The sequence below is a fragment of the Dreissena polymorpha genome, chromosome 2, assembly GCF_020536995.1.
Source record: "Dreissena polymorpha isolate Duluth1 chromosome 2, UMN_Dpol_1.0, whole genome shotgun sequence".
Taxonomy (NCBI): domain Eukaryota; kingdom Metazoa; phylum Mollusca; class Bivalvia; order Myida; family Dreissenidae; genus Dreissena; species Dreissena polymorpha.
In genome coordinates, this window is record NC_068356.1 from 62316430 (window position 1) to 62330943 (window position 14514).

The 14514-nt window shown below is 34.6% G+C and overlaps 1 protein-coding gene across 22 annotated transcripts in view; it reads left to right on the forward strand.

Annotated features, from left to right (window-relative positions):
• The window catches only part of LOC127867293 (neurogenic locus notch homolog protein 1-like), a 279268-nt gene that overhangs the window by 44420 nt on the left and 220334 nt on the right, over positions 1 to 14514 (forward strand). For 2 of the 22 annotated variants that reach the window (XM_052408350.1, XM_052408353.1), the window contains exons 18-20: positions 1133 to 1210; positions 1428 to 1473; positions 2640 to 2696. The exons of 17 other annotated variants lie outside the window; for them this stretch is intronic. In XM_052408350.1, coding sequence (XP_052264310.1) covers positions 1133 to 1210; positions 1428 to 1473; positions 2640 to 2696 — 181 coding nt within the window. Of the gene's footprint in view, positions 1 to 1132; positions 1211 to 1427; positions 1474 to 2639; positions 2697 to 5015; positions 5095 to 14514 lie in introns of those variants that run through there. 3 more of the 22 variants (XM_052408347.1, XM_052408344.1, XM_052408345.1) reach the window with 3 other exon arrangements.

The following is a 14514-nucleotide window of genomic DNA, read 5'->3' on the forward strand; positions in this document are numbered from 1 at the left end:
GGCGTAAACTTTATTTCAAACAAAGATCAGTTATTTTTTTACAAGAATTAGTTTGTTGTATTAAGATATGAAACAAGCCCTGTTTGACACGTATTAGTTGTGTTTTATGATATGAAACAAGCACTGTTTGACACGTATTAGTTGTGTAATAATATAAACAAGCCCTGTTTGACACGTATTAGTTATGTTATAATATGAAACAAGCCCTGTTTGACACGTATTAGTTGTGTTATAATATGAAACAAGCCCTGTTTGATACGTATGAGTTGTGATATAATATGAAACACGCCCTGTTTCACACGTATTAGCTGGGTTATAAAAAGAAAAAAACTGTTTGACACGTAGCATGTGTTATTACATGAATGTGTTCCTGTTGAATGGGTATATTTTGGGTTATAATATGGAACCGTTTGACTTGTATATATTATGGTATAATATAATTTCGCCCTAATTGACGATTAGTTGGAATATTGTCAATTTGTGTTTAACACTTATGCACTGTGTTTTTGTATGGTATATTTCCTGTTTGACAGGTATATTTTGCGTTAAAGTATGGGACTATCTATGTTTGACGCATATATGTTGTGAGATAATATGATTTTGTCCTTATTGGATGAGTATATGGCGTGTCATTATATTACAAATCCCTGTTTGAAGATTATATATTTTTGATAGTATGCCACTGTGCATGTTCCTATTCCTCTAATAATACCACACTGAACCTGTTTTACACGCATATTTTTTATATGGCATGTATTCCGTTTATTTATCCTACCATGTTGTGTCATAATATGTCACTGCCCCCATTTACACGTTTATGTTATGTTATCATAATTCTGAAAGATAGCATTCCTCAATTCGTTGCCACAATATCAAAGCACATGTGAGGATGATCGGTTGTAAAACTCGTTAAGTGAATGTTTTTATCTTTCTGTTAAGTAATTATCCATTCGCAATTTTCAATTTATTTTCAAGAAATAAGAAAACTTGGCACCAAAAATACTTCAAGATTTGAAGTGATTTAATGTGTGAATGTAACATTTAAAATCAACCTATAGGAGTTGATGGCTGCGAGAATTTTGTGTTATCAAATGACGCTGCCCCTATTTTACACGTATATGGTGTGTTATAGATGTGTCAAATAGAAGCCAATCTGACATCAGCAGCTGGCCACCAAGCGTTTTGGAGAACACGGTGTGTTCATGAACCGGTAACTAAACATGTGTTCCTTGTGGATACAATTTAGATTTCCCCAATGACACGTTAAATTGAAAAAGGTTTAAATATATTTTTATAACGATATTCTGATCTTGAAACGAAAATGTATAAGCTATGAAAAAAAGTTCGTATTTGCTAAATTTGACACAATTATAAATACTTTTACAAGCGGGTTATTTAAATGTTTATATCTGTCGTCTGTTTCAAAGACTTGCAGGTCAGCGCAAGTCATACAATCCCAGTTAATGGCTCATGGTAAGCATATTTATGTTTAAAAAAAAAATATATATATATAAACATGTATTCAGAATGCATGAGCAAAGAACAAAACTTGTTATTTATTAATAGTGATTCGATTTTTGTATACACACCATCACAATGTATTACAATCGGAAAGAAAATTTATACATAATACAGTGAGATTTGAAATGTTGCTGTAACCCTTATTGCACATTGCGTTTTGATTTCTGTTTTAGGGAGTGTAAGTCAGTGTAACAAATAGAAAAAAAACGCAGTAGGTGGAGGATTAATTGTTGTGACAGATCATCATCAAACAATGTATTCTCGTTTAGCGAAACATATCAAGGTATAAGCACATAAAAAGCACATGCATATGAATATGCGTGTATTATTAAGAGATTAATACATTGCGGAGCCGGGGAAAGGCTAAATCTTAGCACAGCCTACACAATAATTGAAATATCGGGGCTATTTTAGAGTCACCAATTTACCGGTTTAATTCATACTTTATAAAATGACTTTTTTATTTATTTAAATTATTTGAAATAAATTAATGGTCTCTTGCAATACAATAAGTAAAATAAGTATAGAGAGGCCGGTCTGAGAGCAAGTCTATGTTGATTAACCGTCATACATTGTTCCAAATGTTCAATTGAATGGTAGGAAAAATTTGGGGTATTTGCTAATGCATTTAGTTAAGAATGTGTAGGTATTTACTTTACAAGCACATCTAATGCTTAAGCATTGATACTGTTTTGTGCTTGATGGCTACATCGGCTCATCATCCGAGATTTTTTGTGATACATGTATATTAACAACCGTTCTTCCGTTAGTATTCGAAGTTTATGGCGTTTCATAGTAATTCATGCAATGTCAAACTCGTTCAACATGTGTAATTTACGTTTGAGACTGTCACAACAGCATACATCGGCCCCCATTTCAAGGTATTTTGATGTAATCGTTTAACATGTAGGCCATCTTTTCCGTTTTATGACGTCAGCAGCGTGCGTGTTAAAGTTCGCCTGTACTATGATCATGCCGAGCTATAGCGAAATACGTTTGGATAAGTTGTGGAGCAATGATGGGTTCTTTTACTTATAAACATATTCGTTTTTACCCCTTTACACAAGAACGTAATCATACATTTGCGGTTATTGGACGGAGCATTTGATCTATTTCAGGTAAACCATGTACGATTGCGTGCTGCAAAGAAGACCTCTGTAACCAATCGTGCCCCGGTAAATAAATATTTTGAAGCAAACAACTAATCGCCGAGCTCTGTAATAACGCCTTTCCCATGCAATTAATTTGTCGGCAATTAACCAGTAGGCGAAATGTGTAATCCATTATGTGTAAGTTTAAGTTTCGCAGCATGCACTAGTACACGAAATCCGCTATCAACCATGCCTATGTAAGTATTTCACTAGTACACGAAATCCGCTATCCACCGTGCCCATGTAAGTATTTCACTATTCCACGAAATATGTCAACAATCCTGACCGTTAAAGTATAAGTGTCACAGTCGTTCAATGGGAGACGAACTCTGTAAAAATCCTGACCATGCGAGTATTAGTTTTCCGAATATTTACCAACACACGACCTCTTGAATCTATGTTTTCTCTGTATGTTTTACTTCCTTAAAATTTTACTAGTAAAGGACCTCTGTAAAACATTTCTACCGCTGTAAATATAAATTTTGGTAAAATTAAATTATAGACGACAACAAATAACTAGAAGGCATGAAAGTATGCCTATCGCGGCAATCAACTAACATACTGTCTCTGTGGCATCTAATTAATCGTGGTGATGCAAGTGTATAGTTCGCAACAAATAACTAAAAGACAGTCTCTGTCTTCTCATGAAAGTGTTTCGCGGCAATCAAGTAGCATATTGTCTCAGTAATAATTTCTGCCCATTAAAGTATTAATTTCCCGGCCACTAATTTTAAGTAATTCGATTAATATGTTAACTATTGCTATTTGTTTCTATTGAAACATACATGTTTTATTTGTCAGTTTCATCCTTATTAGAGTGTGCGTGTATCTGCTATTTAATTATATTGTTTACATCCCCTAAGAAGGTGTAATTTTGTTTATTTATGTTGCCAAATATCGGTTATATTGGGACATTGCCGTTATAGCTCGAAAAATATCATGTAATCGGTAAACTTCCCAAATATATTAACCCTTCTACGCCATCCTTTGTTTGAAAGGTACTAATAAAAGGGACCTTTTCCCCTTTTTTTTGGTAAATTGACAAAAAAATAAAATGTTTAAGATTCGCATATTTTCGTCGTAGTTGATATTTGTGATGAAAACAGTAATACTGAACAGTTACCATGCTCTCAAGTATTCATTACATTGTATATGCATCTTTTTACGATTTAAAAACTTGAAAATTATATGGTATTCTTGTTTTTGACTGGAGCTTTTTAGATCCAATGTGTACATTTATCAATAAAACGTACATGTATTTAATGACAAACTTCAAAAGTTGAGGGTGACGTTTTTTCTTTTTTTAATTGTATTCTTGTTTTTGACTAAAAGACAGTCTCTGTCTTCTCATGAAAGTGTTTCGCGGCAATCAAGTAGCATATTGTCTCAGTAATAATTTCTGCCCATTAAAGTATTAATTTCCCGGCCACTAATTTTAAGTAATTCGATTAATATGTTAACTATTGCTATTTGTTTCTATTGAAACATACATGTTTTATTTGTCAGTTTCATCCTTATTAGAGTGTGCGTGTATCTGCTATTTAATTATATTGTTTACATCCCCTAAGAAGGTGTAATTTTGTTTATTTATGTTGCCAAATATCGGTTATATGGGGACATTGCCGTTATAGCTCGAAAAATATCATGTAATCGGTCATTGTAAACTTCCCAAATATATTAACCCTTCTTCGCCATCCTTTGTTTGAAAGGTACTAATAAAAGGGACCTTTTCCCCTTTTTTTGGTAAATTGACAAAAAAATAAAATGTTTAAGATTCGCAAATTTTCGTCGTAGTTGATATTTGTGATGAAAACAGTAATACTGAACAGTTACCATGCTCTCAAGTATTCATTACATTGTATATGCATCTTTTTACGATTTAAAAACTTGAAAATTATATGGTATTCTTGTTTTTGACTGGAGCTTTTTAGATCCAATGTGTACATTTATCAATAAAACGTACATGTATTTAATGACAAACTTCAAAAGTTGAGGGTGACGTTTTTTCTTTTTTTAATTGTATTCTTGTTTTTGACTTGAGCAATTTAGATCCAATGTTTACATGTATCAATATAAAGTATTTAATGAAAAACATGAGTAAATCAGTGAAAATGTCCCTTTAAGAAGCAGAGCTGGGTGTTATGATCAGTCATTCGATATGTGTTGCTGTATTAATTACTATTACCAGTGATTATTAAGGATCCTGTTGAGCCATGCCCCATGAATGTTTATTCTGTTATTTTTGTTTTGAGAGTGAATTTCGAGGAGACTTTTTTAGTGTTGAATGTTAAGGTGTCTATTCTACGCCTGAATAACAATTTTCTTTACATTGTTAATTTTCAGGATCATCTTAAGCGACGACAAAAAATCTTCTTAGATGTGAAATTGACGCAGTATAGAAAATTAAAAGATATTAAAACGATGCGTGTACTTTTTATTTCTTATTCTTCTAATGCACTTTCGTCCTATTGACAAAATTTGAACACTGAACGATTTTTGATTTCTTAAAGCCATATACACATATGGCTAATATTCTCATTCTTATCAGCATTGGTATCGATTTAAATAATAAATTCTATAGTCGGCGTAGTTCAAACATAAAACGAGAATTGTATCGTTTATCGCAGTTTTCTACTTGTGACTTTTAGTTAACAACGGTTTAGTATGGTTTTAATTTTCTTATGGCATGTATATGCTACGAGAGCGGACTACCACATATGGGTAGGCCAATCTTTTTGTAAACACTATTAAAGTCATTAAATATGCCACGATAGAACCAGTACGTGGTGTCTTTGGAGAAAATCTAAAGACCTCCCACACAGTGGAACCCACGATCTTCCGATCGCTTGGCGGACACCACAACCATTACGCCACGGCAATCGAATCCTCTTTACACTTGATAATAAACGATTGCATAAGATAAACTCTTACTTTCTGTATACACTACGAAAACAGATAACTGCATACGATCTATCTAAACCTAACCTTCTGTTTATTTCTTATAACCAACTTGAAGTAAAGTTGATTTGTCACCGTGAAATCAACATCTAGTCCTACATGTTAAAAGTACGAGATGAATTACACATACTTTTTACGGACAGTGCAACCTATTTTCACCATTATTTAGGAAGTGGTTATAAGAAATATTAACTGCTTGGACCAACATAAATTGTGTTTTTACCCTCTGTTTAAATATATTTGTAGCATTATGCTATTTTAAGTATACTTGACTCTGTAGTTAGCATGTTAATCTCATATTGCTGTTAATAAGATTATTAATTAATGCGATTAAACAATTTAAGTTTTGACTTGGCTATTTTAATCGGTTTACAAACTATATTTATGTACGTATTACGTAGATTTGTATCGAGTACAAAGGAAATTGTCCATATGACCATCGCCCCAGTGTACGTTTTAGTTGGGATAAGGGGGACAGTGAGAGAAACATAACACGCCACGTTTAAGAAACGTCCCTAGGTCTTTGAGTACCGCACGTTGGTCTAACGTCTCGTGCAACAGCAGAACTATTAAGCTAGAGTTGAACGGGGCATTGAATCTGCGACCATTGAGTTGTAGCACAAATGTTTAAGCAGAACAGTCTAACAGAACATAATCGTTTATTTAGACTTAAGCATGTAAAGCCCATCGTCATTTACATACGTATACAATAACAGCATGAATTAAATACAAAATATAAATCATTTCGAAGAAAGATCAATTTACAATATAAGGAGTTAGAATGTTATCGTGTTTCCGTGAGAATGTTATTACATAATTCCCAACGTAGTTGTATTAAACTATTACAACAATTATTATATTATTCTGCAACAAACTTCACTAGTGAACACAATTTTTATTTAATATGTAAGATATAACTCGTGTTTCATACATTCAAACCAGTGAGTATTTTTAACATAGACAATTACAGTAATATGAAGCTATATGATGGGCATATAAAATCGCAGAAATTAAACTTTATAATAATAATAATGATAATAAAATCTTTATTTAAAGAAGATAGACTTGTTAAGAAATACAACACATGAAATGACATAATATGCATTTAAAGGGTTAAATCGGTTTTATTTTTTGCGGAAGAAACATTCGAGACGACATTTTTTAACAAACTCTGTTCGTATACGGTACTTGTATGTTATTAACTTAAATGACTCATATGTTAACTTATACTTGTATGTTATTTTCATTCAAAGTTAAAAAAAGAAGAAAATATAGGATTAAGAAATGCTGATACCGTTAAAGCTGTTTGATATGAAAAAAAAACTCCAAATTTGTTACACTAACTTGTAGTTAAGTATTGTATTAGCATAAGTATTAGCATTAGTGCTATCCCTTTGTTAACCATCTATACGAAAATCGAAACTAGTTGATCTATAGGGATATGGTTAAAAAAAGTAAACGTAAAATCTCCATGTATATACACTAATCAATTTAACTAGTGTCGACCATCTATGCGAAACAAAAAAAAATATAGATGCTCTAGGGGTATGTATGCGACAAAATTACTTTCGTATCAATTATACAAAACATTAACTATTTGAAAAAACTAATTAAAAGCCAAACAGTACAAAACATACACAAACACAAATATTCAACAACTTGGGTATGTGAACATTTTGAGTACTGTGTAAGTCTTCGATTTGATAATTCAAAACTGTAGACATTAAAGTGTCTCTTAGTTGGAAGGCTTTATGGTAGTATGTTGCCAACTTTGTATACCCCCGAAGGAGGGCATATAGTGATCGCACTGTCTTTCCGTCCGTCCGTCTGTCCGTCAGTCTGTCTGTCTGACCGTCACACTTTGCGTTTAGGTTTCGAAAAATGCTCATAACTTCTATGTCCTTTCAGATGTACCATTCATATTTGGTATGCATGTGTATATGGACAAGGCCTTTCCATACGCACACAAATTTTGAGCCTTGAAATTAAGGTCCGCGTTTAGGTTTCGAAAAATGCGTTTAGGTTTAGAAAAATGCTCATAACTTCTATCAAAGCGTTTATCGGGGGCATATGTCATCTTATGGAGACAGCTCTTGTTTAAAGAATTTTTATTTTCGCTTAGAATTAATAGTATATATTTAAGCATACTCGTGTGTGTATAGAAATATTGTGAAACATATTCTTTCCGAATATGGACATATATGGGACAAAATGAAACTCGTCTTCTATATCATTTAGGTTGCAGAGGGTGCATTTTCTATATTGTCTATGTACATTATTATGACCGATTTCAATATTTAATTTGTGGGATGATAAAATGAGCACTAGACTACAAAGCCGCTTTTTGCACAGGTTGCATGGATAAGGTCACAATATATAAAATTTCCCCAAAGATTTATTACACAAATTCAATGTAAAAGCAACAACTTTAACAAAAAATAAAGTCAAACTTGTGCGCATAGAGACCCCCATAACAATGCCTTTTCATAAAGAGCATTCCAAGCAGCAATGATTTAAACAATAAACTGGAAATGGCGCGGCAGAGGCCGACGCGTATCCCCACGCCGCATGTTTGACCCAGGGGGCGCCCCAGGGTTGATACTGGGGCCATGCATTGTTGAGATTGACCGTATTGTCATAACATATGTTCAGTATGAGTTTGAAGTAAGTCGGTGTATAAATGAAGAATTCATAGTAAAAAGGCAATTTTGGGTGGGCGTGGTCTATGTGGGCGAGGGCGCCCCAGGGTTGGTAATGGGGCCATGCATAATTGAGACCGTATTGTCATAAGAGATGTTCAGTATCAATTTGAAGTAAATCATTGTAGAAATGAAGAAGTTATAGTAAAAGGCAATTTTGGGTGGGCGTGGTCTATGTGGGCGGGGGTGCCCCAGGGTTGGTAATGGGGCCATACATAGTTGAGATTGATCGTATTGCCATAAGAGATGTTCAGTATCAATTTGAAATAAATTGGTGTAGAAATGAAGAAGATATAGTAAAAGGCAATTTCTGGTGGGCGTGGTCTATGTGGGCGGGGCGCCCCAGAGTTGGTAATGGGGCCATTCATAGTTGAGATTGACCGCATTGTCATAAGAGATGTTCAGTATCAAGTTGAAGTAAATGGTTGTAGAAATGAAGAAGTTAATATAAAATAACATAACAAAATGAGTGAAAATCTCTGACCTGGCCCCACCCCAACCCCCATAACGTTTGACCCAGGGGTCAGATCAAAATTCAAAATAATGCAGGGTCGCACATATGCCCTTTGCTACCATGTATGTAAGTTTCAAGGTTCTAGTGCTTATAGTGTAGGAGGAGATAGTTGCCAGGACGGACGGGCGGACGGACAGACAGACAGCGGAGATAACAGCCATATCCCCACGCATTTCAAAAAGCGTGGGGATAAAAAGATAGGCCATGCGTTATGCAAGAAAGAACTCGACGCGAATCAACGGTCACTGTTTTACGGCAATCTATTTACCGGCTTCGTACCGTTGGATGAGGGTTTCCCGCCATCTGTCAAAGTCTCATGTAGTCTCCAACATTCAAGCAAAAGAGTGAATTTCTGTTAAACATCAATGTTTCCCTACCACATGCACAAACAAACATTCTAAAATAAAGTCATGGCAAGTGCCCCTACAGAGAATTGTGTCTTCTTATAAATGATGTTCATGTTTTTAGAGAGTATAGGATTGCACTCCAAAAAGATTTAGTATATTGTAACCATAAGCGCAGTATTTTTTGCCACATAAATGGCTGATTAATGTTAATGCAAGTAATCCCAAGCATGCGTATTTTGTTTTAATTCCTGAAAAAGGTCACACAAATAGAAAAGAGAAAATTAAGCATCTATTCGTTTTTTGTCTTTTGTTTGAAATAAAAATATCAGTTAATATATCTTAAATGGTAATTTTCGCATAGATTTTTACGGAAAGGTGTCGATTTGATGTGCAAACTCACTACATTTTGAATTTTAAAAGCTGATTTTTGTAAGGTTTTATAAAATTATTAAAATTTGTATAAATACCAAGGAAATGTTGGTGAGTAGATTATTGCAACCTCATGTTTTATTCATACATATATCAATGGCAATGTGATTATTCATCGATTACATTGATTACGAAATCATGTATCTGACATGACTTTAAGGGCCTCAATTTTAACACCTTAAGTGCTCATGGTATAACATATATCAATAAATTTATATCCATTTGTATAACAAAAGATACAGTAGAATAAGCCTTTTACATTATAAATAACATTGTCTGAAACTCATGCAATATGACACACAACGTGTTAAGTTGCGATAAGCATGCACTCACTGTGCAAGAGAATACTAAACGCGTGTTATAGAGAATAAGAGAAGTTCCTTATTAAGAAAATACATGCGATTAAAAGTTTGTGAAAACAGAAATCAAAAAAATGTCTTAGTCTTGTGTCAAGCAAGTAAGTAAAAATAATTAAAAAGCGGCATTTCATTGATTAATTAGCGCTTATGTTTTTAACTTATATTAATAATGAAGGTATGAAATCCGTAAATGAAGAAGCACATCCGTTCTGTTGATCACACATTTTTTTTCGGACAACGGTCTATTGTTTCTCTTCCAGAAATAGAATAGTCGTTTACTTATGATTTTATTTCGGCAGTTAAATACTTTCAACGTAAAACAGCTTGTGAAAGCGATTGTTTTTAAAAGGAGTACATTATTGAAAGCATTTGATATTGAAGGGTTACAAATAACCGGTATATATATACATATTCAATTCCCTCTTATTTCTGGAATAGTTTAAAGCTGTTTATGGAGGGTGCTATTATTCCATAGCACAAAAAAGGGGATCGTTTTGATTTGGTATGAGTAATTAAAGAGGGTTGTTTCAGTAGACGTTAATTTCATCACTGTATACATGTTTTGATGTTTTTGCAGCAATAATAATACTATTTCGGATGCACAGTTCGGATGTTAAAAAGTTCGCTCATAGATTTATGGTGATTCTAAATGAATATATCGTCATTAGTCTCTCGCCTTCTTTTGAAATTTTACAAAACAAATACCAGAATAAATATTATTGTAAAAGACAATCCGTTCATAAATATCAATTAGGGTAAACATCAAATAAAAAAATTTAACTTGATAAACCAAGGACGTTCTTAAGTTTTTAGTATTGGAAGATCTAATATTCAGTCTTGGAATATTTTATGTTAAGTATTAAAATGTACAGGATACAGTCTTGAAAGAAATCATAAAACTCCTTTTAAAATATGGAATAAACATGTATGATATATCGTCTTTTTATTCATTCTTGCGAGACATAGTGTTACATAATTCGGTGGAATGGCAACGCATACACAACTTCAAGAACACAGATTAAGTTTGAAGTGGAATTTTATTCTGTTATTTAACAATTCCATCAAAATGGTTTTGTTAATAAGAATCAGTAACTTTCAAGTTCGTAAAATATTTAAGTTCAAAAATGAAACACATGGCGATCGGCCCAAATCTTACGGGCCTGGCCCGCGATTTACAAGTAAATTGTCCAGTTTTTATATATTTTATGCGATACAAATATATATTAACACAAGTAATTATTGAACAAACAACGTCTATAAATGATACAGCAATAACGTAATGGCTATATTCCTTACTTGTTTGTACAGTTTTGTAAAGTTGTAGGCACATCATTATGAAATACAATACATATTATGTTACTGTCCATTGACAAGACGTGGAATCACATCATATGTCCAATGACGCGGATCGAATGTCCGGCTGTAAGTACATGTGTTGTTTATGGAACATTTAAGTTGTTGTTTCGCTGTTACGTGAGGCGTTCCCCATGGTCCAACAAAGCTGTTGTTCATGTTGAATGAGTTGCTATCGTTATTATCAAGAAGTGAAGCTGGTTGTTTTTGTCCAGATTGATTCTCACCTGGTCGTCATTTCTAATCTGCGAATTGGGGCTCACATTGCGCTGCTGGTCGGACTTACGAGTCTCATACCGAGGCTGGCTTGATCGTTGTTGTTTATATATTTGGTATTGGATCCATCGTCATCACGTTGTGGGTGTTTCTACCATTAAGGAGCATGCGTTTTCCAATGACGCGGATCGAATGTCCGGCTGTAAGTACATGTGTTGTTTATGGAACATTTAAGTTGTTGTTTCGCTGTTACATGAGGCGTTCCCCATGGTCCAACAAGGGTGTTGTTCATGTTGAATGAGTTGATATCGTTATTGTCAAGAAGTGTAGCTGTTTTTTTGTCCAGATTGATTCTAACCTGGTCGTCATTTCTACTCTGCGAATTGGGGCTCACATTGCGCTGCTGGTCGGACTTACGAGTCTCATACCGAGGCTGGCTTGATCGTTGTTGTTTATTTTGTTGGTATTGGATCCATCGTCATCACGTTGTAGTTGTTTCTACCATTAAGGAGCATGCGTTTTCCAATGACGCGGATCGAATGTCCGGCTGTAAGTACATGGGTTGTTTATGGAACATTTAAGTTGTTGTTTCGCTGTTACGTGAGGCGTTCCCCATGATCCAACAAAGCTGTTGTTCATGTTGAATGAGTTGCTATCGTTATTGTTAAGGAGTGTAGCTGTTTTTTTTTGTTCGTCCAGATTGATTCTCACCTGGTCGTCATTTCTAATCTGCGAATTGGGGCTCACATTGCGCTGCTGGTCGGACTTACGAGTCTCATACCGAGGCTGGTTTGATCGTTGTTGTTTATATATTTGGTATTGGATCCATCGTCATCACGTTGTGGGTGTTTTTACCATTAAGGAGCATGCGTTTTCCAATGACGCGGATCGAATGTCCGGCTGTAAGTACATGTGTTGTTTATGGAACATTTAAGTTGTTGTTTCGCTGTTACGTGAGGCGTTCCCCATGGTCCAACAAAGGTGTTGTTCATGTTGAATGAGTTGCTATCGTTATTGTCAAGAAGTGTAGCTGTTTTTTTGTCCAGATTGATTCTAACCTGGTCGTCATTTCTACTCTGCGAATTGGGGCTCACATTGCGCTGCTGGTCGGACTTACGAGTCTCATACCGAGGCTGGCTTGATCGTTGTTGTTTATTTTGTTGGTATTGGATCCATCGTCATCACGTTGTAGTTGTTTCTACCATTAAGGAGCATGCGTTTTCCAATGACGCGGATCGAATGTCCGGCTGTAAGTACATGGGTTGTTTATGGAACATTTAAGTTGTTGTTTCGCTGTTACGTGAGGCGTTCCCCATGATCCAACAAAGGTGTTGTTCATGTTGAATGAGTTGCTATCGTTATTGTTAAGGAGTGTAGCTGTTTTTTTTTTCGTCCAGATTGATTCTCACCTGGTCGTCATTTCTAATCTGCGTATTGGGGCTCAAATTGCGCTGCTGGTCGGACTTACGAGTCTTATACCGAGGCTGGCTTGATCTTTGTTGTTTATCTTGTTGGTATTGGATCCATCGTCATCACGTTGTGGTTGTGTCTACCATTAAGGAGCATGCGTTTTACTTTGAGAGAAAAACACAATGATGTCACTACGCTATATATGTTCACGAAGTAACAACTTGAATTCATTGTCAAAGGAGCTTTGTGACAGTCTTTTATAATGTTTGCAAATATTCAATATCCTTGTTCTTTACATATTTATTCACAATTAACATACTGCAATATAGAATTATTACACCATATGTAACAAGCAAATATCAGGATCTTTCTGTTAAGCTGAACACGTTTATTGACAGAATAAATTCTCAATGTAACCTTATGTAACGGGGAGTAGGTTTACTGCATCTGCCTCTACCTATAAGAAACACTTTAAACATAAATTCAATGCGCATACAACTTAGATTTAACTTCGCCATATTCGCGAAAAAACACATTAAATTATTATTCCAAATTAGACAAGACCACATATATATAAATATAAATATATATATATATATATATATATATATATATATATATATATATATATATATATATATATATATATATATTGCCTTTCCCAGGCCATTTAAGCGCCCCTTGCCGGGGCGCTTGAATTTCGAAATCAGAGTCCCCGGGGCGCTTGAAATTTTCCGATCAGTGTATTCTTCAGTAAAAGAAAGTGGAGATTGTCCAAAAAATCAAGGTTTCCCTATCAGTGTATCGATATTCCATGTTTTAAAAGAGCACTCGGTACCTACTTTCACAAGTAATCGCCATAAACACCACATGGGGTAATGGATAATCCACTGATAAGAGAATAGCATGACGCGCGTATCGATTATTCTAGCCACATTACACGGTCATTTAAATGCTGACAAGGATGTATTTGGTAACTTTCCAGTCGTCAAACTGTGAAGTTCATCGTCCAATCGGTTACGCGAATGCTTATGAGGGCGGGGTTAACTATCGACCATTATTTTTGATTGACGTCGGGCATGAAGTAAGAGTTTATCGCAGCTTGATTAGCAAGAAGTTGTATCATTTGAGTTATATAAAACCGGTAATTAGTACAGTACAGAACATTAAAGACGGTTTCGGGCATCATCATCACACCTTTTTACTGTAAACAAGTGTTACCTATGACTCATAATAAATTCGAGAAATTAATTGCAAGTGGTAAACAATTAATTATTATAGCGAGTAAGTTGTGCAAATGACTCCCAGTTACAATTATGTGATAACAATTTAATTCCAGTACATGTATATTTCAACATGTCCATTTATAGAACTGATTCACCTCGTTTTTCTGACATTTATTCGACACGTAATGCGCTTTAACAAATTTTCGTTGAATTAATTACGCACACTCGTAAATGTTTCGTCCGATAATCGATAGTTAGAAGACTGATGATGGCAACCGGCCGTGATCCTCGTGGACAACGTGAATTTCATGCATAATTCCGTCAAAACATT